The sequence below is a fragment of the Vidua chalybeata genome, chromosome 24, assembly GCF_026979565.1.
Source record: "Vidua chalybeata isolate OUT-0048 chromosome 24, bVidCha1 merged haplotype, whole genome shotgun sequence".
Taxonomy (NCBI): Eukaryota; Metazoa; Chordata; class Aves; order Passeriformes; family Viduidae; genus Vidua; species Vidua chalybeata.
In genome coordinates, this window is record NC_071553.1 from 2,053,161 (window position 1) to 2,079,508 (window position 26,348).

The 26,348-nt window shown below is 61.6% G+C and overlaps 4 protein-coding genes across 4 annotated transcripts; 3 read left to right on the forward strand and 1 right to left on the reverse strand.

Moving 5' to 3' along the window:
• Positions 1-460: 460 nt before the first annotated feature.
• On the reverse strand, positions 461-10,438 carry GNAT2 (G protein subunit alpha transducin 2). The gene is made up of 10 exons (XM_053964225.1): positions 10,415-10,438; positions 7,828-8,052; positions 6,929-6,971; positions 6,585-6,726; positions 6,263-6,420; positions 5,593-5,721; positions 5,238-5,367; positions 3,689-3,842; positions 3,030-3,230; positions 461-1,193 (listed from the first exon to the last, which is right to left on the reverse strand). Exons 2-9 carry the CDS (start codon positions 7,943-7,945, stop codon positions 3,040-3,042), a joined length of 1,065 nt encoding a protein of 354 aa, XP_053820200.1. The 5' UTR covers positions 7,946-8,052; positions 10,415-10,438; the 3' UTR covers positions 461-1,193; positions 3,030-3,039.
• Positions 10,439-10,597: 159 nt separating this feature from the next.
• AMPD2 (adenosine monophosphate deaminase 2) lies at positions 10,598-19,075 on the forward strand. The gene is made up of 18 exons (XM_053964206.1): positions 10,598-10,761; positions 12,304-12,434; positions 13,165-13,295; positions 13,584-13,652; positions 14,214-14,325; positions 14,424-14,610; positions 14,695-14,836; positions 14,925-15,014; positions 15,261-15,390; positions 15,496-15,690; positions 15,862-15,993; positions 16,087-16,250; positions 16,353-16,479; positions 16,572-16,735; positions 16,825-16,945; positions 17,020-17,193; positions 17,434-17,544; positions 17,998-19,075. The coding sequence occupies exons 1-18, from the start codon at positions 10,692-10,694 to the stop codon at positions 18,205-18,207; spliced, it is 2,460 nt and encodes an 819-aa protein (XP_053820181.1). The 5' UTR covers positions 10,598-10,691; the 3' UTR covers positions 18,208-19,075.
• A 239-nt stretch (positions 19,076-19,314) lies between these two features.
• Positions 19,315-21,702, forward strand: LOC128799651 (glutathione S-transferase 2). The gene is made up of 8 exons (XM_053964228.1): positions 19,315-19,410; positions 19,578-19,653; positions 20,021-20,085; positions 20,166-20,247; positions 20,328-20,428; positions 20,628-20,723; positions 20,792-20,902; positions 21,528-21,702. The coding sequence occupies exons 1-8, from the start codon at positions 19,375-19,377 to the stop codon at positions 21,621-21,623; spliced, it is 663 nt and encodes a 220-aa protein (XP_053820203.1). The 5' UTR covers positions 19,315-19,374; the 3' UTR covers positions 21,624-21,702.
• A 1,725-nt stretch (positions 21,703-23,427) lies between these two features.
• LOC128799652 (glutathione S-transferase Mu 1-like) lies at positions 23,428-26,093 on the forward strand. The gene is made up of 8 exons (XM_053964229.1): positions 23,428-23,510; positions 24,414-24,489; positions 24,575-24,639; positions 24,712-24,793; positions 25,256-25,356; positions 25,499-25,594; positions 25,674-25,784; positions 25,867-26,093. Exons 1-8 carry the CDS (start codon positions 23,478-23,480, stop codon positions 25,960-25,962), a joined length of 660 nt encoding a protein of 219 aa, XP_053820204.1. The 5' UTR covers positions 23,428-23,477; the 3' UTR covers positions 25,963-26,093.
• The last annotated feature ends 255 nt before the right edge of the window (positions 26,094-26,348 follow it).

Consider the following 26,348-nt stretch of genomic DNA (forward strand, 5'->3'; position numbering starts at 1 on the left):
TGCTGTGACCCCCATGGGAATTCTGCTCTGGGCACTTCTGTGGGATGGAGGTGGGACTGTTCTCAGAAGACTTGCTTAGAAATCCAGGATAAATTCCTCAGGGAGGCTGGTGCGTGCTGGCAGGGGAAGCCCTGAGGGAGATTGCCTGTTCTGGAATCTTTTCCAGGCTGTCTGGAGCTGTGTCTGCTTGACAATTCCCTTCCAGCCATGGGATAACTCATCCTTTAAACTCATCCAGGAGCTTCATCTTATCCAGGGGCGCTGGCCAGGAAGTTTTTTGGCATGGTGACCCCCATCCCACCTCCCAGGAGCCCAGCAGTGGCCATGGGGTGATCCAGGTGAGATCCAGAGATCCATACACCCCAGAATGAGTACAAAGCAGGTAAAATATCCCTTGATCCAAGCTCTGGGACACAGGAATGGAGCAAAGTGGAAGCGGGAGAAAGGAAGAACATCCACGTCATGCGTATTCCTTTATTGTGTTTTCCTACAGTTAAATGAAGCTGGATGGGAGATCTCTGCAGGAAACAGGGAGAGGATGGATACAGGGCTCATCTATGGATTATTTACAAACAGACAGAGCAAATGCAGCTCTAAGTAGCAGAATGAAAATCTTTCAAGTAACCATTTCCTCTTTATCCAGCCCATTGTTGGGCTGGAGTTGGGATTCCCTTCCCCAGCCCCTCCTGCCTGAGAAATTCCCTCCATTTAGGGCCCAAAACAACCCCACAAACCCCTGATTTGTCCTGCCCAAGGGCTGAGGTTGGTTCTCAGGAAAGACTGAGGTTGGTTCCCAGGAGTGACTTGGAGGTAACACAGCCTCCACCTTCCCCAGAAATTCCATCCTGGATTAATCCAGCTTCGATCCAAGGGCAGGAATGGGCTGCAGAGGGACAGGCAAGGGGGCCATGTCTATCTACCTCCCAAATTCCCTCAATATTCCTATTCCTGCTGTGCTCTCTGGTGTCAAACCTCCTGTAAAATGCTGAGAACAGGGGTTCTTCCTTGGAAAAAAAGAGGAAATGGCCATGAAAGGGAGCAGGAAGTTGAGCTTCAGCCCCTTCCAGGTTTGGGTTTGGAAGGAGGCGGATTTGGGCAGGTCATAGAAAAAGTGGGAACGAGTGACGTGTGGTGGGGTGGTTCTTCCTTTGGCTCTGCTCAGCAGAACGGTGAGATGGGAATGTTTTCTTCTTCTGGGAGGGAGGGAGAAAGAACAGGGAGTTAAACACACCCAGGGAAGGGCTTAGAGGAGCAATTTTTATGGAAACAAGGGAGAAACTCAGGTAGGGTTCAGGGACATGTGTCACCTCATCCCTTTGCCTTCCTCCGTGGTGATGAGGATGGAACATGCCCTCCCTCCCCCCCTTCCAAGTGTCACCTTTTGGTGCCTCCTGCCTGCAGGGAACATGCTTTTTTGGATTGTTTTGGTTTCTTTTTATAGCTTTTCCCTGCTTTTTTGTTAATATTCAAGCATAAGGGAAGCACCAGAGGTTCCCTGAAAAGCAAAGTGCCAGAGCGAGTGGCTGGGAGCTGCTTGGAAAGAGGGGAGAGAGGATGGAATTCCTGCTGCTGCTCAGAATTACTGCAAGATTTAGGATGATAAACCCTAATTAGGGTGATAAACCCTAATTAAAGTTTTAGGATGAGCTAAAAGGCTGGGAGCAGCAAAGTGTGCCTTGGGATGTTTCCATCCACTGAGGCTGGGCAGGTGGAATTGCAATAGGAGAGAAATAAAATTATTTCCTTTAGCTCAGGTGGAAGATTTGGGAATCTGTATTCATCACTCCATGTGCAAGGGTGGGAATTGTCTGTCTGAGCCCACCTCGCTGTGGGATGGGACTGAATCCCATGGGAGCTCAGCACAGGGATGTGACCCTGTCCCTGGGCTCATGGGACCCCAGTCTTTCCCCTCCCCACTGCTCCCAGTCCATCCTCCCCTCCCCCCCTCCTAGGCTTTCCAGGACATGATGGCAAAACCAGGGGGACCTACAACCCATGACCCCACAAAGCAGGATGGAGGCAGCTCTGATCATCCTTATTCCCCTCCCAGCCCTTTTTGGGGGGATGGAGCCAGTTCTGTTCATCCTCATCCTCATCCCCACCTCTTTTTTTGGGATGGCGCCGACTCTGCTCATCCTTAACTCCAGCCCCTTCCCAAGCCTTTTTTTTTGGGGGGAGGGGGGGTGGAGTTGGCTCTTCTTTTCTTCATCCTCTTCTCCTTTCCCCAGCCCTTTTTTTGGGGATTGCACTGGTTCTGGTCATCCTTATCCCCTACCCCAGCCCTTTGTTTTGGGATGTTTTGGGGCATGTTTCTGATCATGCCCCTCCTTTTCCTTCTTCCCCAGCCCTTTTCTGGGGATGGAGCCAACTCTGCTCTTTCTCATCCCTGTCCTCCTTTCCTAACCCTTTATGGGAGGGAGCCAGGTTTAATAATTTTCATATCCCTCCCCTTCCCCAGCCCTTTTATTGTGATGGAGCCAACTCTGCTCTTCCTTCTCTCCTTCCTGAGCTTTTTCTGGAATGGAACCAGCTCTGATCAGCCCTACCCCTTCCCCAGCCCTTTTTCTGGAATGGATCTGGCTCTACTCTTCCTCACCTCCCTCTCCTTCCCCAGTCTTTTCTGGGATGGAGCCAACTCTGATCATTCTCATCCCAGACCCCTTCCTCAGCCCTTTTTTCAGAGAGATCCAGCTCTGATCACCTTTTCCCTCCTCCCCTTTTCCAGCCCTTTTTGGGATGGAGCCAATACTGATCATCCTCATCATCATCCCCCTTCCCTTTTCCAGCCCTTTTTGGGATGGAGCCAATACTGATCATCCTCATCATCATCCCCCTTCCCTTTTCCAGCCCTTTTTGGGATGGAGCTGGCTCTGCTCATTCCGCTCCCCTTCCCCAGCTCTTTTTCTAGGATGGAGCCAGCTCTGCTCTTCCTCATCCCCTTCCCCAGCCCTTTTTGGGGTGGATCCAGCTCTGACCACCCTCCTGCCCTCTCCTATCTCTATTTTCTGGCTCCAGCCTCTCTCCCGTACCTGCTGGTGCTCAGAAGAGGCCGCAGTCCTTGAGGTTCTCTTTGATGATCACGTCTGTGACAGCGTCGAAGACGAACTTGACGTTCTGTGTGTCTGTGGCACAGGTCATGTGGCTGTAGATCTCCTTCACGTCCTTCCGCATGTTGAGATCCAGGAACTGGGTCTTGATGTAATTCCCTGCGTCCTCAAATGTGTTTGGACCTGTGGAGGGAGGGAATGCTTCCAAGCTGCTCCCATGGGGGCGGGTGTTGGAGGAAAAGGGTGGAGTGGTGACCATGCATAGCACAGAACTCCTTTTTACCCCTTTTCTGTGCTTCCAAACACCTTCCTGAGGCCACATCCATCCTCTCCTCAGCTCCAGTCTCCCAGGATTTGACTCACCACCTCACAGAGCAGGATGGAGCTGCTTCTGCTCATCCTCATCCCCTTCCCCAGCCTTTTTTTGGGGTAGAGTCAGTTCTCATCATCCTCATCTCCCTTCCCCAGCCCTATCACAACATATCCCAAAATCGAGTTGCTGTGTCTGCTGGGACCCCACAACTCCCCAACCCCTGGTTTGGGGGAGTCAAGGGGGTCTCAAGGAGGAGGGTTGGGGCCAGGAAGGGTCGAGTTGGGGGTCTCGAGGAGGAGGGTTAAGGCCAGGAAAGGTCGAGACTCACCATCATACTCTGGGAAGCAGATGCTGAGATGGACTTTCTTGATCTTTTCCTCAAAAAGGTCCTTCTTGTTGAGGAAGAGGATGATGGAGGTGGCAGCAAAGAACTTGTGGTTGCATATACTGTTGAATAGGTGCAGGGATTCATGCATCCGGTTCTGCAGGGAAGCGGATCATCATGGATTGACACCCCTTTGGGCCACTGCAGCCCATCCCCAAGCCCCCATTCCCAAGAAAAGAGCTTTTCCCTGTTTGCCACAGCAGCAGCTGCTCCTGCTGCCTGCCCAGTCTCTCCTGCCCACCCGAAATCACAGATAAATCCACGTGATGCTCAGGGTAGGGACTGGCTCCAGTCCCTCCTGGGATTGTCAGAAATGAAGAATTGTAGTGATTTCACTGAGCAAATTATCCATGGAAACCTTGCAGCCTGTGAGGAAGGTGCTCAGTGAGCACCATTCCAGTCATCAGGGGGATGCTCGTGTTGGACCGTGGCTTCTGGCCATTATCCACAGCTTCAGGAAGGAGCTGAGAAAAGGAAAACTCCAGTTTTAGAGCAGATGTTCTTAGTTTGCTGCTGAGGGGATGAGGATCCATCTAGGCAGAGCCAAGTCCAGTGGGGAGGTTTTCTTTATATAAGGGGGATCCTCCATCTTTACGGGCAGCAGGTGCGTTCTCCAGGGATGGTTTTCCCTCATCCAGCTTCCCATCACAGCAGCTTTTCTGTATGCAGAGCACTGCCTCTGCCCAAATCCTGCCCTGTCCTGCACTGGGTGAGCATTCCAGCTCTCCCAAGGGCTCCCATGGGAAGGATGCTCTCCTGCACATGGCTGAGAAAAGGCTGCGAGCTCCTGACAGGCCATGGCAGGGCCCAGGGATGGCAGATCCTGACCCTGATCCAGCTTCAGAAGGTGTTTGGATCCCAAGGAGCAGCCATGGGACCTGGAGGAGATGCCAGGAAGAAACCACTCCTGTTCTTCTTGTCTTCACCCCTTATCTCTTCAAAGAAAAACTCATTATGGAGCTTCTGTGTTCCTTCTCTCTGGATCTGTGCCCTCCAAGCTGCTTTCCCAGGGCTCTGCTGGTGCATCCTTCACTGGACACACTTTGGATCACATCCTTGTGCCCCCACACTGGGAGGGTGGGAGCTGCCCCTCCTTATCCCCTCTGCTCACCTTGGAGGGCCCAGCAAGGCATGAGGTGCCTCAGGACCAGATTTTCCTTCATCCAGTGGGTTCCTGGCTCTTCCTGTGCTTCCCTTTAGCTTTGCTCAGCTGACTGCCTGTGTGGCCATTCTCCGGTGGCTCAGGATCTGCTCAGGAGCACTTGGGGGTTTCCTCGTAGGCAGAGCCATGGATTCATGACCCAGAGGACGTGCAAACACCTTCACCGGGTGCAAGTGGGTGGGAACCAGCTCCATCCCACATCTCCCACACTTTTCCTGGATCACCCAGAGCATCTGACAGAGCAGAGTGCTGTTCCTCCCTCCTCAGAGCCCCCTCAGAGCTCTGTTCCTCTCCCCCTTAGCTCCCAGTGTCTCCAGGACCCCAACCCACCACTTCGTCGTCCTCCACCAGCACCATGTCATAGGCGCTCAGGGCCCCGCAGAAGATGATGCAGGTCACCCCCTCGAAGCAGTGGATCCACTTCTTCCGCTCGGAGCGCTGCCCTCCCACGTCGAACATCCTGGGGAGGGGACAAGGATGAGGGACACACACACCTGGTCCTGACACCCCCCATGTGATGGTTCCAGTGCCACATCCTCGGGGGGGGGGGGGCAGGAATCACTGTCTGTGGAAGGGCATTGGTGATCCCTTGAGTGTCAGGGTCATCCCAAAATCCTTCCCCGCCATCTGGGCTGGGGGGAATCATGGAGGAGTGAGCGTGGAGGTGGGGGAGGCTCCCACCCACCTGAAATTCAGGTCTTTGACAGAGAACTTGGTCTCGATGATCCCTGTGGTCTTCACTCGGGATCGCAACACGTCCTGCTCGTTGGGGAGGTAGTTGGGGGCTGTGATCCTGTCCAGCTGGTTCAGGTAACTGGCGAGACAGGAAGGGATGTGACCTGCTGCCAAGGGGCTGCCCATGTCTCCCCCTTCCCTCGGATTTTTTGGGGATGGTTGTGGGGCTGAGCTCTGCCAAACACTGGGACTCCAGGGCAGTGACATCCCTGGGGGAGCTGAGGGACATCAAGGGTGGTGGGGCTGCAGGTCAGCGGCACTTTTGGGATGGGGATGGCACTGGTGGGATGGATGATGACACCAGTGGGATGGAGGATGTAGGACAACACTAATGGAATGGAGGATGGCAGCAGTGGGATAGGGGATAGCACTGATGGGATGGAGAAGGGTGCTGGTAGGATGGGGGATGACACTGCTGGGATGGAGAACAGTACTGATGGAGATTGGGGAATGGTACCAGTGGGATGGAGGATGATGCTGGTGGGATGAAGAATGGCAGGCTCGGGGTATTCCCAGGAGCAGGGAGGAGATGGATTTTGCCAGGCTGGGTTGGAGCTGGCCATGAGCTGTCAGGGGGTCCCCAGGCTGGTCCCTGTTGTGCCCGCCATGTCCCCACTCACTATGCGGCTGAGTCGTTGAGCTGATACTCGGCGGCGCGGTCAAAACACGCCTGAACCCCCCCATCCTTCCACAGCTTCTTGATGCAGGAGACCAGCTCGGGGGGCATCGTGCCCTCCTCGATGGAGTCAGCCAGGTTGAAGAGCAGCCGGCCTTCATCCTGTGAGAGGGACCTTCATCACCAACCCTCCCATGGCCCCTGTCCCCCCACAGTGCCCTCAGGACTGGGGGTACAACATGGGGCTGCTGTGGATGCTGGTTCTGGGGGCTGCCCTGGCCCCACGTCATGGGGTTTGGGGGGACAGAGACACCACCCGGACTGACCGCGCAGGAGGACTCGGCATAGTCGATGCCCAGCGTAGACATGGCACGGATGATGGCCAAGATGGACTGGAGGATGTTCCCGTAGATAATGGACTTGAACTCCATGCACTCCTCCTCCGTGTAACCGTCCTGGTGGATGATCCTGGCAGGCACAGTGGCCTCAGGACAGTGGCCAAGCCAGGACATCCCTTCTGGGATGGGAATCACCACCCCATACTGGGAATCACAGGTGCCACCACCAGGTGACATGCGGGGGTGACTGGGGGTCCAGCCACCCCATGTCAAAGAGTTGGTGGCTCATCCTTATAGCTTCCCCCTCCCCATCTTGCTCAGGCCATACTCACTTCATCTGCTTCACGATCGTGCTCTTCCCTGACTCTCCAGCCCCTGGAAAAAGGTGGGAGGGACACCTTAGTGCCCATCAGGGCCTATTGCCGCAGTGACGAGCACCCCATGGGGACCAAAGCCTCTGTCCCCCACCCATCTCCTGCCTAGACACCCAGCCTGGCCTCTTCCCACCACTGCTGTCATCCCCACACTCCTGTCACCCCTGGCACCCTGTGTGGGACCAGAGCTTGGGGACCCCCAGTGTGGTGGGAACCTCCTGGGTGCAGGTCCCCCAGGTGCCACACCTCCCGCCCACCGTGGGCAGTGCCCGGCGATGCCTTTGGGGCCGTAAGCGGCTTAGGGCAGCACAGGAAGCTGCTTAGAATTAGGGTGTTAATCGCCTTGACCCCAGCCCCCCCACCTGGATAAGGCCCCACTGCTGGCTCCTGCCCCATGGAGTCACACCCCTGCCACACAGGGTCGCCCCCTGGCCCCATGGGGTGCGGAGGGACCCCTAAGGAACCATCTCCTGCTGCCTGGCACCCACCAGCAGGTTTCGGGGTGCTGGTGGCAGAAGCTCCCCAGGCTCTCCCTGACCCCCCTGAGATGTGGCTCATCCTCGGTGGGACCCAGTGTCTTGGTCCCTTTCCCCATCCCCCCGCTGTCCCCTTCACGCCTGCCATCCCCAAGAGCTGATGCCACATCCAACCCTTCCCAGGGATAACCCTGGGGACGTCCTGGTGGTGGGACAACCTCTCCAGGCTGATGGTGGCTTGTCCGAGGGATACCAGAGCCAGGGCAGGAGGAGCCCAGGCGCTCATGGCTTCCCTGTCCCTCTCCCCATCCCCACATCCCCTCAGCCTCAACGGAGTGGAAACACAGGGACATCTCCAGGGGACATCCCCTCCAGCCTTACCAAGCAGCAGCAACTTGACCGTCTTGGCCTCCTTATCCGCATCCTCCTGGAGCTTCTTCTCCAGCTCCTTGGACCTCTTGGCCATTTCCTTGTCCTCGGCACTGGCCCCGCTCCCCATGGCTTCGTCCTCCTCCTCCTCCAGTAACTCCACAAGCTCCTCTAGGTCCCCAGGCTTTTCCAGCTCTTCAAGGAGATAACACGCACACCTCGGGGACGAGGTGGGCACTGGGAGATGAAAGAGAAATTCCAAAAAAAGTGAGCTAGGTACCCCACACCCTGATGTTGGGGTGCCCCAAGCCGGCAGCACTCTTCGGTGGGTCCTCGCAGCTGGCTGCCCCCCGCTCTCTCCCTTAATTCCCCATGGATAACCTGATTTTTTTTCACTGTGGGATTTGGGGACTTTTTATCTCGCCATGTGACCCAGGAAATCCAATTAGCCCAAGATGGCAAAGATTAGGGCTCAGGGAGAAAAAAAAAAGATGGAGCATCTCAGGGAGGTGGGCAGGGGGCTTTACATAAGGGTGGGCATCAGCGTGACACCCCCTGCCCGTGGGGTCAGGTCCCCTGAGGTGACTTGGGAAGTAGGGATCATTTGGGGGGTCTCTCCTGTCTGTGGGCTGTGACCCCACTTTTGGAGGGCATTGAGGATGGGATCAGCCCCTAGTTGTTTGTGTCCCCCACCCCTGGGTGCTCCACAGTGGTGGCAGGGGACTGGGTGGGCACAGGGGGACAGGGTGGTGGCAGGGGAGTGATGGCAGGGGACAGTGATGGCACTGGGGGATTCCTCCTGCAGGGAAAAGGGAGCTAATTACCCTTGGGGTGGGTAACGAGGCCCCCTAATCCTGCCCCGCTGGGTGCTGCCCTCCCGCTGCCTAAGCTCTTTAATGGGATCGTGGCTCAGCCTTCCTCCTCCTCCTCCTCTTCCCGGGCTCAGCACCCCCCTCCTAACCCATCCCCCAGCCCAGCAGGTCCCCCCAAACCCTGGGGCACAGGTGGGTGCCTCCCCCTTCCTCCTACGAGGCTGGCGTTAGGTGGGCATCATAGGGGGAGACCCCGCCCCGGGGTGGGCTTTGGGACCCCCAAAAGTCCTGCAGGTCCCCGATGTTTGGGTTTAAGGTGTCCTAAATCCCCGCACTTCACAGGGCCACTGGGGGCTCCATGTCCCCGCACCGGTGTCCTCACGTCCCACCGGGCGCATATTCCCTGCCAGCGCCGTTGCTTGGGGACACTCTGTTCCCGCTGTCCCCGCGGGTACAAAGCCCTTTCTGAGCCTCTAATGAACTCGGCGCTAATGAGGGGGGTCCAATTAAAATACCAGACACCACCCCCCCTCCCCACGGTGTGCGGACAGTGCTGGGCAGGGGACATGACTCAGGCTGGGGGTCCCCACTGTCCCCCGTGGCTGTTGCGCCCTCCCAGCCTGGCACAGCGGTGGCCCTGGTGGGTGGTGTCACCTCGCTGTCTCTTCACCCCCTCGACAAGGGGTGGGGGGCACAGAGGGGGGGTGGGTGACATTCCCTCCGCTCTAACAGCGGCTAAAAATACCCCCGTGCGCCGGTGGCAGCTTAGGGGACACTCGGGGCGCTCGGAGGGGACACAGCCCGAGAGGCACCCAGAGCCACCCCGGCACCGGGAGCCCCGGCCCAGGTAGGGACGCGCGGAGACCGAGGCGATGGCAAAGGTGACACCCCCGGCACCCCCGCAGCCGGGCTCTGCCTCTGGGGTGGCCCCAAGTTTGGCTGGGGGGTGAGTTGGGGGACTTGGGGGGGGCAGGGGCTCCTTGGGGACATTCCTAGGGGGGCTCAGGGCAGCCCCCAGCAGGGTGTGAGTCGGGGGAGTGCTGCAGGAGTGTGAGTCCTTCTTTTGTGAGTCCTTCATATGGGGGGGGGAATCATTGTGGAGGAGGCGATGCCCCATTTTTGGGGGGTATTGGATGATTTCGGGGGTACCCGGTGCCTTTGGGGGTGCAATGTTTAACGGGGGCGGGGGGTGACAGTCTGTGTTGGGGGTGCAGCGCCAGCCCTGGGAGGGGGATGCCCATCCCGGGGTGACGGTGCCCGCTGGGGGGGCACACGGATTCCCACTGGGATGGGGCCAGTCTCGGGATGGGGAAGAACGACACCCTGTCTTTTTAGGGAGCAGCGCCTGTTTGGGCGTAGGCAGTGCCCATACTGGGGGGGCGTAATGTCCATCCCGGAGGGGGGATTGGTCACCCTATTTTGGAAGCATCGCTGTCACTTTGGGGGTCCAACCCCATCTCTCGCGGGGGTACGATGCCCGCCTGGGGGGGGACGTTAGGGCTGAACCCGCGGGGTAACGACTGTCACCGAGAAGGGGCTTAGGGCCGTCCCGGGGGTCCCACAGAGGTACAGAGCTGCCTGGGGGGGCTGTCCCGGCTGGCCGGGGGAACACAGGGCTGTCTGTCCCGGGGTGTCACAGCTCTAGGTACAGAGCGCTCCTCCGGGGGGTGTCACGTTTGTCCGGGGGGGTACAGGGCTGTCCGTGAGGGGGGGCACGGCTGGCCCAGGGGTGTCACAGCCCCATCCCGGGTCCTGCTCCCCCCCCCACCCTCCAGCGCCGCAGCCACCTCCTTCCTCCTCCTCCTCCTCGCCACATCCTCCGCCCGCCCCATCCTCTTCCTCGTCCCGGTTTCCGGCCGGGCCCCGCCGGGGACTTTGGTCCATTCCCGGGTTCCTGCATCAATCATCAACCAGGGGAGGGAGCGGCCGCTGCGGCCCCGCCGCCGTAAGAGTCCCCCGGGCGCCCCCCGTCACCCCCCGCCCCCATCACCATCATCACCATCATCACCATCATCACCGCCAGCATCAGCCCCTCCGCTCCTCCCCGGCCCCCCTGGAGCCGCCATGTCCTCTGCCCCCCCGGCCAAGTGTCCCTTCAAGAAGCGGGGTAGCCTGCAGACCCCCAGCCCCGCAGGTGAGACCTCCCCCCCAAATACCCCCCACCCCCCACAGCCCACGGGGACACCCAGGTCACGCCCAGCGCGGGGGGGGCGCGATGCTGCGAGTGGGGGGATCAGTGAGGAGGGGGAATGGCGCCTTGCTGCTCAGAGGGTTTTTGGTGGGGGGGGAGCCAACACCGTGTCCCGGCACCGGGAGGGGTGGCAGCGGCGGTGGGGGGCCTCGTGTGTCCCCTCCCGCCAGCGCCTCGGTGGCGCAGTGAGAGCGGAGGAAGAGGAGGGGGAGGAAGGAGGGCGAGCGCTGGGGGATATGCGGGGGGGAGGACCCGGTTTGGAGGGGGCAGGGGGGCTCCGCGGGGGCGATCTCGGGTGGCACGTGGGGTGGCGGTGGCACTGGGTGGGCACGGTGGCACTTTGTGGTTGGCACCCGGCTGGCACTGTTGAGAGAGGGTCTCGGCGCGTCACTGGGGCTGTTCCCACACGTGGGTGGCACACGTGTTCTAGGTGGATGGCAAATGGTGGTGGTGACACAGGGTGCTTGTGGTGATATCACCGGAGTTAGGTGGCACTTCGGGGTTGTCACCTGGCTGGTGTTTTTGGGGGGTCTAGGGGCGTCACCGGAGCTGCTCCTGGCTCTGGTGACCCACATTTGTCCTGGGTGGGCGGCACAGGGTGTCCTGGATGGTGGCACGAGGTGGGCAAGGTGGCACTTTGGGGTTGTCATCTGTCTGGCACCCGTGTTGGGGAGGATCTCGGAGTGCCACCAGGGCTGCCACCTGTCACACGTGGGCAGCACAGGATATGTCCCGGGGCCGCAGGGCACCCTTGGTGTCGCTGTGCCCCAGGTGAGGCACCACCAGCACATCCCGATGGCACCAGTGCCATCCCTGCTTTGGGTGGCACCAGCTCAGCCCCCCCATTCCCCTTGGGGTGGAGGCTCAAGTCTGGGGGTCAGGAGACCTGGATCCTCTGCCCAGGCTGTGCTGGGTGCAGGGGCTCTTACTGGTGGACCCAGTTTAAGCAGTGGGACCTGATTTCAGTGCCCCCCGGGCAGGTGTGTGGTGGGTTTGGGGCTGCAGAGGAGGGTGTTGGCATTGGGGCGCCACTGGGCATCCCCCAGCCCGATGACCCCAGTGCTGATGGGAGCAGGGGGGCGCGGGGCAATGGGGTGTGTTTGAGGGGGGACGATGCCACCTCCCCTCCCCCAGTGTGGGGATGTGCCCCCCTGTGATGGAAAGGATGGGATGGGGGGCAGGGAGGCAGCACTGGCAGGGGGAGTGGACCCCCCAGCGTTGTGCCCCCCCTGCCAAGGGGGTCCTGCAGCCCAGCCCTAAGCCCCTCACTCACTGTTGGCTTCTTACAGCCCCCAATGGAGCCAGCAGCCCTCCCAGGGGGATTAGAGGTGGGGGGGTACCTCTTGCCCTTGAGCTGCCTCAGTTTCCCCATCATCCCCATTGGGAAGAGCATCCCAGTTCCATGCTGTGGAGGGGCTGATTAACCCCTTCCAGCCCAGGTGGGGTTCCAGACCCCTCCAGCTGATGTTGTCCTACTCCCTGCAGAGCTGCGGGGGGGGCCAGGGGCCCGACCCCTGCAGTCAGCCTGGTCCCTGCCCGGGACCCCCCATTCCCTGAAGCATTTCCCAGTGGATCTTCGCACTTCCATGGATGGCAAATACAAGGAGATCGCTGAGGTGGGTCTGGGGCACCAAGTTTGACAGGTCTGGGGGGGGTGAGCATATGTTGGGGGAGTGGGGGGGGTCTCCCCTCCATCCTTCCCACGCCTATCCTCCCCAAACCCTCCTCCCTTCCCACTTTTTCAGCTCTGAGTGTGGAAATCCCTGTGAGTCTTTCTCTGCCCACACAGGGGTTGAGGCTGCACCCAGCTCACAGCTGGGCTGCTCTGGGCTCAGCTCATGTCAGGGCTGCTCTGGGCTCAGCCCATGGCACGGCTGCTCTGGGCACAGCTCATGTCAGGGCTGCTCTGGGCTCAGCTCAAAGCTGGGCTGCTCTGGGCTCAGCTCACAGCTGGGCTGCTCTGTGCTCAGCTCATGTCAGGGCTGCTCTGGGCTCAGCCCATGGCACGGCTGCTCTGGGCTCAGCTCATGTCAGGGCTGCTCTGGGCTCAGCTCAAAGCTGGGCTGCTCTGGGCTCAGCTCACAGCTGGGCTGCTCTGTGCTCAGCTCATGTCAGGGCTGCTCTGGGCTCAGCTCACAGCTGGGCTGCTCTGGGCTCAGTTCATATCAGGGTTGCTCTGGGCTCAGCTCACAGCTGGGCTGCTCTGGGCTCAGCTCACGGCACGGCTGCTCTGGGCACAGCTCATGGCACGGCTGCTCTGGGCACAGCTCATGTCAGGGCTGCTCTGGGCTCAGCTCACAGCTGGGCTGCTCTGGGCTCAGCTCACAGCACGGCTGCTCTGGGCAGGAGCTGTTTTGCCGCTCGCTGGCCGAGAACGAGATGCGCACGGCTCCGTATGAATTCCCCGAGGAGAGCCCCATCGAGCAGCTGGAGGAGCGGCGCCAGCGCCTGGAGCGCCAGATCAGCCAGGACGTCAAGTAAGCCTGGGGGGTTCCCCCGTAGCGCCCCAAATCGCTGGAAGGGAGCCCTGCATGGGGCCAGGCCACCTCCCCGCCCCAAGAGGCTGTCTCTGTGCCAGCTCTGTGTGCCCTCTCCCGTGGGTGTCGCACTTGGTGTCCCCTTTGCAGTGAGTTTTTGGCTGGTTTCTGTCTGGTTTCTGTTGTTTTGGCATTAACGGGGTGTTTTCTCTCCCCGGCCCCCCCCATTTCTCTCCCCCTCGTCCCCCCGGCTGTCCCCCCCCTCCACCGCCGCCTCCTTGTCCCCAGACTTGAGCCCGACATTTTGCTCAGAGCCAAACAGGACTTCCTGAAAATTGACAGTGCTGCGGACTTACAGTGAGTGTCCGGCTCGGTGTCACCGGCCGGGGCCACGGGGGGGATCGGGGACCCACCTGGCCCCGCTCTGACCCAGCACACCCAAGCATGGAGTCAAGAGGTCCCTCCCAGCCACTCTTACTGACACTGAATGCACCTGGGGAGGGGGGTTGGGTGAGCTGGGGGTCCCAGCTCTGCTGCTGGCACAGGAGCCCTGTCCTGGCCCTGTCTTCCCCTGGATGGGGGGTCTGACGCTGTGTGTCCCCCTCCCTCCTGTCTCCGCTTGGGAGCTGTCTCTGTCGTGAGTTTTTTTGTTCTTTGTGCCCTTCCTCCTGTCCCCACTTTTCATTGTGCTCATCAGGGCTGAGGGATGTGTTTTGGGAAGGGGGACAATGCTACCACCAAAGAGGACACGGGTGGCACGGCTGCCACAGCCTCGTGGTGGCATCCCTGGGGACAGCGTCACCGTCCTGCCACCCCAGGGCTGGACACAGTCCCTGGCGCGGGGCTCATGCTGCTGTTGGCACACACGGGAATGGGGCAGACCTGTCATTGTCCCACTGGCCACGTCTGTCCCCACAGGCTCTTCAAGGAGCACAATGACAGCCTGGTGGACCATGTCCCCAAGGAGCGGGAGGCACTGCTGGAGCGAGAATTCCAGCGGGTCACCATCTCTGGGGAGGAGAAATGTGGGGTGAGCCTCCCCCTGACCCCCCTGGAACCCAGGCAAGGGTCTCCAGGCTGCCAACCCCAGCTTGGGGGGTGGTTTTTTGTTTGGTGTCCCCTCTCCAGGTGCCCTTCACCGACCTGCTGGACGCGGCCAAGAGCGTGGTGAAGGCGCTGTTTGTGCGGGAGAAGTACATGGGACTGTCGCTCCAGAGCTTCTGCAAGACCACGGCCCGCTACCTGCAGGAGCTCTCCGAGAAGCCCCTGGAGACCCGTGGCTACGAGGAGGTGCCCGAGACCCCCGTGGCTGCTGGTGAGCACGCTGGGGGGGGTCTCAGTGCTGAGCTGGGGTGCTGCAGGAGCTTTTGGGGTGATGCTGGGTGTCTCCTGACTGCAGATGTCCCCGTGCACCCCCCGTTTGCTGAGCAGCACCCCTATGAGAAGTGGGATCCTCAGAACATGCCAGCAGACCTGGGCTTCGGGCTGAAGATGGTGGATGGTGTCGTGCATGTCTACACCAAGCAGGACATCACTGACAAGTGAGTTTTTTGAGGGAGAGAGTCCTACTCACTGGGGTGATGAGTTTTTTGGGGGGGCTGTGTGACTCCCACATGTGTCCCCCGCCAGGAGCACGGAGCTGGACCTGCCGTACCCCGACCTGCAGGAGTTTATCGCCGACATGAATTTCCTCATGGCTTTGATCATCAATGGGCCCATGTAAGGGGAAGGGTCCCATGGGAGGGACCCAGCCTGGGGGGATCTTATGATGGGGGTGTGACAGGACTCCAGGGACAGACCCAAGGACATGGCAGTGACTCTGGCACACGGTGTGGTGCAGCTCCCATGTCCACCCTCACCTGTGTCCAAGAGTCCAACTTCTTATATCTGTGGGGGCACCAGCCTTTTGGGGCTGGATGTTCTTCCTCACCCCCAAACTGAGCTCCTCTTCCCTGTTTTGGGCAGCAAATCCTTCTGCTACCGCCGGCTGCAGTACCTGAGCAACAAGTTCCAGATGCATGTGCTGCTCAATGAGATGAAGGAGTTGGCGGCCCAGAAGAAGGTGCCTCATCGGGACTTCTACAACATCCGCAAGGTACCTGCGGATCCCGAGCTAGTCCTGGGTCCCAGGAGAAGCTTCCTGGCTTGACTGGGGAGCTCTTGGAGGGTCTCAGGGCTGAGCACCACCTCACTGGTGCAGGTGGACACCCACATCCATGCCTCGTCCTGCATGAACCAGAAGCATCTCTTGCGTTTCATCAAGCGGGCAATGAAGAAGCACCTGGATGAAATTGTCCATGTGGAGAAGGGGAAGGAGCAGACGCTCAAGGAGGTGTTTGAGACGATGAACCTCACAGCCTACGACCTGAGTGTGGACACACTGGATGTCCATGCGGTATGGGAGGCTCCCAAACACTGGGGATGAGCGGAGCCCCCAGCCCATCCTTGGCTGGGGCGTGGGATCTTCTCCAGGGGGTTTTCCCAAGGCACGGGGGGTTGGTGGGGGCTGTGGATGGGGATGGGGTGGGTGATGAGGACTCTCAGGTCACACCTGTCCCACGTTCAGGACCGGAACACCTTCCACCGCTTTGACAAGTTCAACGCCAAGTACAACCCCATCGGGGAGTCCATCCTGCGGGAGATCTTCATCAAGACAGACAACCGCGTCTCGGGGAAGTACTTTGCCCACATCATCAAGGTGATGATGCACCCTCCTCGTGGTGGCGGTGCAACCCATGTCCCCTCCCCGGTGGCCAAGCAGTGACAGTGGTCACTTGTCCCTTCCCATCAGGAGGTGATGGCAGACCTGGAGGAGAGCAAGTACCAGAACGCGGAGCTGCGTCTCTCGATCTACGGCCGCTCCCGGGATGAGTGGGACAAGCTGGCCCGCTGGGCCGTCAGCCACCGCGTCCACTCCAACAACGTCCGCTGGCTCGTGCAAGTGCCCCGGCTCTTGTGAGTAAGGGGGGACAGGAAACCCTCAGTTGGGCTGGGGAGATGCAGGCCACCCCACTGCTGGGGGGAAGGCCAGCTCTGAGTGGGGTCCATTCCCTGCAGTGACATCTACCGGACGAAGAAGCAGTTGGCCAACTTCCAGGAGATGCTGGAGAATATCTTCCTGCCGCTCTACGAGGCCACGATCCACCCTGCCCAGCACCCAGAGCTGCACCTCTTCCTGGAGCACGTGAGTGCTGCCTGCTGCTCCTGGGGACACCCCAACCCAAACCCAGCGGGAGCGAGAGGTGGCATCCCACCCTGGGGCTGTCTCTCCTGCAGGTGGATGGCTTCGACAGCGTGGATGATGAATCCAAACCAGAGCATCACATCTTCAACCTGGATAGCCCTTTGCCGGGCAACTGGGTGGAGGAGGACAACCCACCCTACTCCTACTACCTGTACTACATGTATGCCAACATGACAGTGCTCAACCACCTCCGGCGGTAAGGACAGCCGTGGCCTGGAACCCGCGGCCCTCAGGAGGTCCTGGGGAGGTCAGAAGGTGATGCTGACGGTCAAACACCCGTTGCAGGAAGAGGGGCTTCCACACCTTTGTCCTGCGCCCACACTGTGGTGAGGCTGGTCCCATCCACCACCTCGTGTCGGGGTTCATGGTCTCAGAGAACATCTCCCACGGGTTGTTGCTGCGCAAGGTGAGCGGGGACGGGGTGCCTGGGGGGGCTGGGGGTGTGGTGGGACCCCCCCCTTACCCTGCTGTGCCCCACAGGCCCCTGTGCTGCAGTACCTGTACTACCTGGCCCAGATTGGCATTGCCATGTCCCCGCTGAGCAACAACAGCCTCTTCCTGAGCTACCACCGCAACCCCCTGCCCGAGTACCTCTCGCGGGGGCTCATGGTCTCCCTCTCCACCGATGATCCCCTCCAGTTCCACTTCACCAAGGTGAGCATTTGGGGGGGGCAGCAGCCAGTGACCCCCAGGAGGGGCTGTGGGGTGGGTGCGGGCTGGGTGACGGGATGAGGTCGGTAGTGGGGTGGGGTTGGTGGTGCAGTGTGGCTGGTGGTGAGGCGGGGCCATTGGCAGCACTGATGGATTCTGGAGGGTGCTGATGGTGTGGAGGGGATGACCCCCGTCCTGCCTGAGGGGTCTGTGTGGCGGGAGCTGAGGCGTGTCTGTCCCCAGGAGCCGCTGATGGAGGAGTACAGCATCGCCACCCAGGTGTGGAAGCTCAGCTCCTGCGACATGTGTGAGCTGGCCCGGAACAGCGTCCTTATGAGCGGCTTCTCCCACAAGGTGAGGCCCATTCCCTCATTCCCATTCTGCAGTTCCCATTCCCTCATTCCCATTCTGAAGTTTGCCTATTCCTAGTTCCTGTTTGCCCCCATTTCCCCATTCCCCAGTTCCCCCATTCATTTGCCCACCCCCCTTCCCAATTCCCATTTGCCTCCATTCCCCCATTCCCATCCCCAATGCCCACATTTGCCCATCCTCAATTCCACCATTCCTAATTCCCATTCCCACCCCCAGTTCCCCCATTTCCAATTCCCATTCCCACCCAGTTGCCCATTCCCACTCCCAGTTCCCCCATTCCCAATTCCCATTCCCACTCCCAATTCCCCCATTCCCAATTCCCATTCCCACTCCCGGTTCCCCATTGCCATTTGCCCATTCCCATTCCCCCTCCACATGCACTGGGAGCACTGGGCAGTGCCGGGCAGCCACGGGACCCTCTCCCACCTCCCACAGGTGAAGAGCTACTGGCTGGGTCCCAACTACCTGAAGGAGGGTCCGGAGGGGAACGACATCCGCCGGACCAACGTTCCCGACATCCGCGTCAGCTACCGCTTCGAGACGCTGTGCCAGGAGCTGACGCTCATCACGCAGGCGGTGCAGAGCGCTGAGCTGGAGCCCATCCAGGAGGAGGACGTGCTCACCATCTCCCTGGGCACCCACTGACCCCCCAGATCCCCCCCCGAGCCCTCCAGGGCTCCGCCGCCATCCCCCCACCCGCTACCTCCTGCCCTGGGAAGGGGCCGCTCCTGCTGCTGTCCTGGTGCCGCCGGTGCCACTGCAGGGGATGGAGTTTGTTGAGTCCTCTCCGTTTCATCTTGGTTTGGTCATTTTATGGGTGGTTTTTTTGTCTTTTTCTGTTGTTTTTAACTGGTGTCTCCTTGCTGGCTTGGGCCCTGCTGGGCTGGATGGCACGAGGAGGTGACACAGGGGAGTGCACAGCCAGGGGCTCCTGGATTTACCTCCCAAGCTGAGGATGCAGTGACAAGTCGGGGGTCCTGGGTGCTGGTGTGGTGACAGTGCGGGAGTCCCAGCCCAGCCCCACCTGGCTCCTGATGCTCTTTAACCCTGGTGCCCTCTCAGCCTGTTCTTCCACCCTGTGGGGACAACCAAAGGAACCCAGACCTGAGGTCTCTGGTGTCGGTGGGGACACAGTGGCCCAGAGGACAGGGGGATGGTGCCTGCTGGGGGATGCTCCCTCCTCATCACCACAGGGAGGAAGGCAAGGGGTGGGATGGAGAATCTTTCATCCTCACCACCTCAGGGATGAAGGGAAAGGGGAGCAGGTGACATGTGTCCCTGTCCCCAGCAGTCCCAGGAGATGTTTGTTTGTGGCCCAGATCAGGCTGGGCCAGGCTTCTCCCATCCCGGTGGGGCATTACCCCCTCTATCCCTGCAGTCTCCCATCCCAGTGCTGCTCATCTGCATCTGGAGCTGGCATTCCCGGGAAAACCTAATGGCGACTATAAAAACAACAAAGTTCTGAGAAAAAAAAACCTAACCAAGCATGAAAAATAAAAGTATTTAAGTAAAACACTGGAATTGAAGTGAGGGGAGGGAGGGAGCGCAGCCCCAGAGGGAAAGTGAGGCACAGAAGGGGGTTGTGTGTCCTCTCATGGCTTGGGTTTGGGGGTCCCCAGGTGATGTGGGAGGGTCGGGGGGCAGATTCCGAGCGGCGGTGGCAGCGCCAGCGCTGGCGGGACGCCCTGGCAGCCTGCCCGCGGCCGCTGACGCCACGGGGAGGGGACAGGGGAGGGTCCTGCCCCAGTCCGTCCCAGTCCGTCCCAGTCTGTCCCAGTCCGTGTGCTCGCAGAACCTCAGCCGCGTGTCACCATGGTGGTCACACTGGGGTACTGGGACATCCGTGGGGTGAGTGGGATCGAGGGGTGACAGTGGCACGCTGCGGTCGGGGGTGGGCACGGCTGTGGGGGTGCTGGGGGTCCCGGGGCGATGTGGGGGTGCTGTCCCCCAGGGTGTGGGGGAGAGGTCCGGGGGGGGGGGCTTTGGGCTGCCAAAAGCGGCTGCTGTGCCCCCAGCTGGCCCACGCCATCCGCCTGCTGCTGGAGTACACGGAGACGCCCTACCAGGAGCGCCAGTACCGCCCTGGCCCAGGTGAGGGGGGGCAAGGGGGTGTGACCCACAAATCCCTCCACCCCCGCCCCCAGCCCCCTCGTTCCTGCTGTGGCAGAAAGGGGGCGACGCCCCCACTTCGCAGCGTGTCCCGCTTCCGCCACCCTCAACCCTTCCTGCCAGCTCGGGGGGTCACCTTTGTCCCCCCCCCAACCCCCCCAATAAAAGGACCTTGACCCCTCTCAGGGGCAACGTTCTCCCTTATCTGTCCCGGGAGGGGTCACCGGCTGCCCCGGGCGGGGGGGGGGACGACACCCCCAATGCCCGCATCCCCCCATTGCTGTGGGTGCCATGAGTGGGGCAGGGGGTCTGGGGGAGCCCCCCCCCCCAAATCTCTCTGCCCCCCCAGCCCCTGACTATGACCCGAGCGACTGGACCAACGAGAAGGAGAAACTGGGGCTCGACTTCCCCAACGTAGGTGATGGGGGGGTGTGGGAGGGGGGTGGGAGGGGGTGCGGGGTCTCCGGGGCTGACCCCACCCCCGGCACCCCCAGCTCCCGTACCTCATCGACGGCCCCACCAAGCTGACACAGAGCAACGCCATCCTGCGCTACATCGCCCGCAAGCACAACATGTGTGAGTGGGGGGGTCCCCGCGCCCGGGGGGGGGCCCGGGGTTTGGGGGGGGGCGTGGGTTGACACCTCCCCACCCCACAGGCGGTGAGACCGAGGAGGAGAAGCAGCGCGTGGACCTGCTGGAAAACCAGCTCATGGATTTGAGGATGAATTTCGCCCGGCTCTGCTACAGCCCCGACTTTGTGAGTGCCCCCGGGAGGGTCACGGGGGGACGGATCCCCCCCAGCCCCCGGGGCTGTCCGCCCCCGTGGGACACCACCAGCACGGGGTGTGCGTTGGGGCACATCGCTCAGCTGGCTGCAGTCAGGGGGTGATGCCCCTGCGTTCTGGGGGGCTGGGGGGAGCAGCCCCCCCCGAACTGTGCCCCCCCCGGCCGCGCAGGAGAAGCTGAAGCCGGCGTACCTGGAGCAGCTGCCCAAGAAGCTGCAGGAGCTGTCGCGGTTCCTGGGCTCCCGGCCCTGGTTTGCAGGGCAGAAGGTAGGTGGGGGATGCTGGGGGGTTTTGGGGAGTCCCTGTGGGGTCTGACCCCCCCGCCCCTCCCCCAGCTCACCTTCGTGGACTTCCTGGCCTACGACGTGCTGGACCAGCAGCGCATGTTCGTGCCTGAGTGTCCCGAGCTGAAGGGAAACCTGGCCCAGTTCCTGCAGCGCTTCGAGGTGAGCAGGGGCAGGGCACAGCCCGAGGCCACCGCGGTGTCCCCGCCCCATCTCCATCCCCGACACCCAGCGTCCCCATGCCGCACCCCCGCTGTGCCCGTCACCATCCCTGACACCTCAGTGCTGTGCCCTTGTCCCATCCCAAGCCTCATCCTTAAATCCCCGGTGTTTCTGTCTTCATTCCCATTCCTGTCACCCCTGTGACCCTATCCCTGACCCCTGGTGTCCCAATCCCTGTCCCTAACACCCCAGTGTCCCCATCACTGACATCCCAATGTCCCCATCTCATTCCTGGCACCCCAATGCCCCTGTCCCAATTCCTGACACCCCAGGGTCCATCTCTGTCCCCATCCAAGTGTCCCCATCCCTGTCCCCAACACCTCGGTGTCCCTGTCCCCATCCAAGTGTCCCCATCCCTGTCCCCAACACCTCGGTGTCCCTGTCCCCATCCCAGACATCCCATTGTCCCCATCCTAGACATCCCACTGGCCCCATCCCAGTCATCCCAGTGACCCCATCCCTGTCCCCAACACCCCGGTGTCCCTGTGCCCATCCCAGACACCCCAGTGGCCCCACCCCTGCCCCGTGGTGTCTCCATTGTCCCCACGTGTCCCTGTCCCCCCAGGCTCTGGACAAGGTCTCTGCCTACATGCGCTCGGGGCGCTTCATGAAAACCCCGATTTTCTGGCGCGTGGCCAAGTGGTGCAACACCAAGGAGTGAGGGGCTGACCCCCCCCGCGCCCCCCACGTCACCCCCAGAACTCCCCAATAAATCACGGGGGGCTCCCCCTGGTCTGTGCTGTGTGGGGTGCGCTGAGCTGCCGCGGTGGGAGCTGGGGGAGCCCCTCATTTGTGGGGCAACCCTGGGGGCTGTGGGACCCTCCCGGATCCTGGGATGGGGGGAGCCACTCCCCCCCTGCATCCCCAGGATAAGGGGGACCCCCGTGGAGGCTGTGGGGACCGAGGTGGGGTCCCTGTCCCCCCCAGGATAGTGAGACCCCCCCCCCTGCAGCTGAGGGGATTGAAAGGGGGGACCCCAATGAAGCTTGAGGGGGGGGGGTCACAGAGGTGATGTCCCCACAGGATAAGGGGGTTCCCATGGAGTTTGGGGGGGGTGCCAATTTCCCCCAGGAAAAGGGGGAACCCGTGGAATTTAAGGGGCTGCAGAGCCCCAAAGAAGGGGACCCCATGGAGTTTTTGGGGTTGCAGTGCCCCCAGAATCAAGTGGGGATGGATGGGGTGTGTCACAGAACCCCTGGGATAAGGAGGACCCCATGGAATTTAGGGGGTCGCAAAGCCACGGGGATGGGGAGGGTCAGAGAACCCCCTGTTAAGGGGGACCCCCATAGAACTTGGGGTGGTCGCAGACACCCCGGGATAAGGGGGTCCCCATGGACTTTGGGGTGCTCACAGAACCCTCAAGACAAGGGGGCTCCCATGGGGATGGGAGGGACGCAGAACTCCCGGGATTCGGGGAACCCCATGGGGTTTGGGGCGTTGGGGAGTCCCCGGGATAAGGGGGTTCCGTGGGGACGGGGGGCAGCCACAGAACGCTCTGCTAAGGGAGACCCCATGGAGCCTGGGGGGCCACAGAGCCCCGGGGTGAGGGGAACCCCCGGGGTGAGCGGGACCCCCGAGATGAGGGGGACCCCCGGGGTGAGCGGGACCCCCGGGGTGAGGGGGACCCTCGGGATAAGGGGGACCCCCGGGATAAAGGGAATCCCCGGGATGAGGGGGACCCCCGGGATAAAGGGAATCCCCGGGATGAGGGGAACCCCCGGGATGAGGGGGATCCCGGGGATAAGGGGGACCCTGGGGATGAGGGGGCTCCCGGGGATGAGGGGGACCCCCGGGATAAAGGGAATCCCCGGGATGAGGGGGACCCCCGGGGTGAGCGGGACCCCCGAGATGAGGGGGACCCCCGGGGTGAGGGGGACCCCCGGGGTGAGGGGGACCCCCGAGATGAGGGGGACCCTCGGGATAAGGGGGACCCCCGGGATAAAGGGAATCCCCGGGATGAGGGGAACCCCCGGGATAAGGGGGACCCCCGGGATAAAGGGAATCCCCGGGATGAGGGGAACCCCCGGGATGAGGGGGATCCCGGGGATAAGGGGGACCCTGGGGATGAGGGGGCTCCCGGGGATGAGGGGGACCCCCGGGATAAAGGGAACCCCCGGGATGAGGGGGACCCCCGGGATAAAGGGAACCCCCGGGATGAGGGGGACCCCCGGGATGAGGGGAACCCCCGGGATGAGGGGAAACCTCGGGATGAAGGGAACCCCCGGGATAAAGGGAACCCCCGGGATGAGGGGGACCCCCGGGATGAGGGGGATCCCGGGGATAAGGGGGACCCTGGGGATGAGGGGGCTCCCGGGGATGAGGGGGACCCTCGGGATAAAGGGAACCCCCGGGATGAGGGGGATCCCGGGATGAGGGGGATCCCGGGGGGATAAAGGGAATCCCCGGGATGAGGGGGACCCCCGTGGGGCCCGGTCCCGTTAAGCCCCGCCCCAAGCCCCGCCCCCGGAAGGGCGTGGTCTCTGTGCGGTGGGGGCGGGGCGGCGGTCGCGCGGCCATGGCGGTGTTGGGGTACTGGGACATCCGCGGGGTGAGTGGGGACCCGCCACCCCCGGGGGCACCCCCCACCCCCGAGGGGCACCCCCGCGCGGGGGAGGGGCTGCGGGGACCCCAGAGGGGGGTCCGGGGGTCCCGCTGCGCTTTTTGGGGGGACTTCAGGGGTCTTCGGGGTTCCCCCAGGTTCTCTGGGGGGGTTGCGGGGGGGGTCTCGGGGGGTCCCTTTGGTCTTTCGGGGGTCGCAGGGGATGTTCGGGGGGTTTGTGGGGTCCTTTCTGGTTTTGGGGGTGGGGCCGTGGCGGTTCCGCTGCACTCTGGGGGGGGCTGCGGGGCTCTGTGGGGTTCCTTTTTGGCTTGGGGGGGCTGTGGGGGTCCCTCTGAGCTTTTAGGGGGCAGCGAGGGGTCGTCGGGGGTCCCGTTTATCTTGTGGGGGGCTGCGGGAGGTCGCTTTGGGCTTGTGGGGTGTCTTCCGGGGTCTCCCCTGGCTTCTGGGGGTTTGTGGGGGGTCTTCGGGGGTCTCCTGTGTCTTTGGGGCATGTTGTGGGGGTCCCTCTGGTGTTTTGGGGGAGGCGGCTGGGGTGGACCATTAATTTGGGGGGGACAGCAGGGGGCCACCCTTGGGGGGCTGCGGTGAGTCCGTGGGGGTCCCTCTGTTTTTTTGGGAGGCCTTGGGCTGTCCTCCTAACCTTGGGAGGAGCTGCGGGAGCCCCTCTGGTCTTTGAGGGGGGTTTGGGATGTCTTGTGGGGTCCTGCTGCACTTAGGGGTGGGAGGATGTTGCTTTTTGGGGGGTCTCCTGTGCAGAGGGTGCTGACTGGGGGTACTGGGAAGGGGGTGCAGTTTGCCCTCCCCTGTGCCTCAGTTTCCCCACGTGTGAGCCAGTTGCGGGCTCACGTTTGGGGGCTGTTTTTGGGGCGTCTCACCGATCCCACTCCCCAGCTCGCCCACGCCATCCGCCTGCTCCTGGAGTACACGGAGACACCCTATGAGGACAAGCTCTACAGCTGTGGGGAAGGTGAGGGGGGCTCAGGGTGTCCCCACACCACCCTCAACCTCTTTTGGGGTGAACAGGACATCACCCAACCCCCCTTCCCTTCCAGCTCCCGACTACGATAAGAGCCAGTGGATCAACGAGAAGGAGAAGCTGGGCCTTGACTTCCCCAACGTAGGTGCTCTGGGGTTGGGGGGGCTGTGACTGGGGGTGTCCCCGTGTCCCCACGTCCCTCTGTCCCCTCAGCTCCCGTACTTCATCGACGGCCCCACCAAGCTGACACAGAGCAACGCCATCCTGCGCTACATCGCCCGCAAGCACAACATGTGTGAGTGCCTTGGAGAGGGGCTGGAGTGGGATTGGAATTGGGAATGGAGTTGGGGTTGGAGGAGGATTGGAGAGGGATTGGAGCGGGGATCGGACTGGGGTTGGAGTGGGGATCAGAGTGGGGTTGGAGGGGGATTGGAGCAGGGATTGGAGGGGGGATTGGAATTAGATTAGGGTGCGGTTGGGATGGGGTTGGAGTTGGATTAAAGTTGGGGTTGGAGTAGGGTTGAGGTTGGGGTACAGTTAGTCTTAGTGTTGGGTTGGGAGCTGGAGTTGGAGTAGTGTTGGGGATGGGATTGGAGTAGGGTTGGAATTGAATTGGGGTTCAGTTGGGCTTGGATTGGGGTACAGGCTGGAGTCGGGGTGAGCATGGGGTTGGAGCTGAAGTTAAATGGACCCACAGCCAGCAGTCGAGCTGGGGTCAGGGAGGGTTTGGGCCCCCAGTGCTGACCCCCCTGTGCAGGTGGTGAGACAGAGGAGGAGATCCTGCGTGTGGACATGCTGGAGAACCAGATCATGGATTTCCGCATGAGCCTCGTCATGGTCTGCTACAACCCTGACTTTGTGAGTGTCCTGCAGGCTGGGGGACCCCTTGCCAGCATTGGGGACCCCGTGCCAGCACTGGGGACCCCATACAGGGAGGGTGTTTGATCCCCAGGGGGGCAGACTGGGGCTGCCCATCCTCATCCCTTCCTTCCTCCCTCAGGAGAAGCTCAAGCCGGGCTACCTGGAGCAGCTCCCGGGGAAGCTGAAGCTGTTCTCCAACTTCTTGGGGGACAGAAAGTGGTTTGCAGGGGAGAAGGTACTGCCAGGACCCCCGAGGGGGCTGAGGGGCTGGGGAGGGGGTTTTTGTCCTCACTGTGTCCCCCCGATGTCCCCAGCTGACCTTCGTGGACTTCCTCATGTTCGACGTGCTGGACCAGAACCGCATCTTCGAGCCCAAGTGCCTGGAGCCCTTCAAGAACCTCAAGGACTTCGTGGAGCGCTTTGGGGTGAGCAGGGGCACCCCGAGGTCACCCCTGGGTGGGGGCTGCCGCGGTGGGGGCACCCCTGACGCTCCGTGTGTGCCCCCAGGCTCTGGAGAAGGTGGCTGCCTACTTGAAGTCCAGCCGTTTCCAGAAGATGCCCATCAACAACAAGATGGCCAAGTGGGGCAACAAGAAGCTGTAGGAGCTCAGCACGGGGCTCAGAGGGTGGGGGGAGTCCTGACCCAGCCCCTCCAGCACCCTCCATCCTTGTGGGGGGGGACAGCACCACTGGCATGACGCCCCCCAAGACAATAAAATGCTTTTTAGATGTGGCTCCCTGAGCCCCCCACAAGCCTTGTGGTGTTGGGGGGCCCCCACCCATGGTTGGGGGTTGGTGAGTGTGGGGTGAGGGGGGGGCTCCCTGCCCCAGCTGTTCCCACAGCCCTCCCTCCTGCCCTAGGGAAGGGAAAGGAGTCCCGTGCCTCCCTTCTTCCCGCCCCCGCTCCTCATTAGCACATTCCTAATGAGCTCTAATGAGACAGCCCTGACAAAGGCTGGGGGGAGGGAGCCTTGGTGCCCTGCCGCCCA

Excerpts from the sequence above, each read along its gene's own strand:
- GNAT2 (XM_053964225.1), bottom strand. The coding sequence starts at position 7,945 with ATGGGGAGCGGGGCCAGTGCCGAGGACAAGGAAATGGCCAAGAGGTCC. Across the intron at positions 6,421-6,584 it reads ATGCCGAGTCCTCCTGCGCG|GATGAAGGCCGGCTGCTCTT; the intron begins GTCAGTCCGGGT and ends TCCCTCTCACAG. Across the intron at positions 3,231-3,688 it reads CTGCTTCCCAGAGTATGATG|GTCCAAACACATTTGAGGAC; the intron begins GTGAGTCTCGAC and ends CTCCCTCCACAG.
- AMPD2 (XM_053964206.1), top strand. The coding sequence starts at position 10,692 with ATGTCCTCTGCCCCCCCGGCCAAGTGTCCCTTCAAGAAGCGGGGTAGC. Across the intron at positions 17,194-17,433 it reads TCCAGTTCCACTTCACCAAG|GAGCCGCTGATGGAGGAGTA; the intron begins GTGAGCATTTGG and ends GTCTGTCCCCAG. Across the intron at positions 17,545-17,997 it reads TGAGCGGCTTCTCCCACAAG|GTGAAGAGCTACTGGCTGGG; the intron begins GTGAGGCCCATT and ends CACCTCCCACAG.
- LOC128799651 (XM_053964228.1), top strand. The coding sequence starts at position 19,375 with ATGGTGGTCACACTGGGGTACTGGGACATCCGTGGG. Across the intron at positions 19,411-19,577 it reads GGTACTGGGACATCCGTGGG|CTGGCCCACGCCATCCGCCT; the intron begins GTGAGTGGGATC and ends CTGTGCCCCCAG. Across the intron at positions 20,724-20,791 it reads CCTGGTTTGCAGGGCAGAAG|CTCACCTTCGTGGACTTCCT; the intron begins GTAGGTGGGGGA and ends CCCCTCCCCCAG.
- LOC128799652 (XM_053964229.1), top strand. The coding sequence starts at position 23,478 with ATGGCGGTGTTGGGGTACTGGGACATCCGCGGG. Across the intron at positions 24,640-24,711 it reads TGGGCCTTGACTTCCCCAAC|CTCCCGTACTTCATCGACGG; the intron begins GTAGGTGCTCTG and ends CTGTCCCCTCAG. Across the intron at positions 25,595-25,673 it reads AGTGGTTTGCAGGGGAGAAG|CTGACCTTCGTGGACTTCCT; the intron begins GTACTGCCAGGA and ends CGATGTCCCCAG.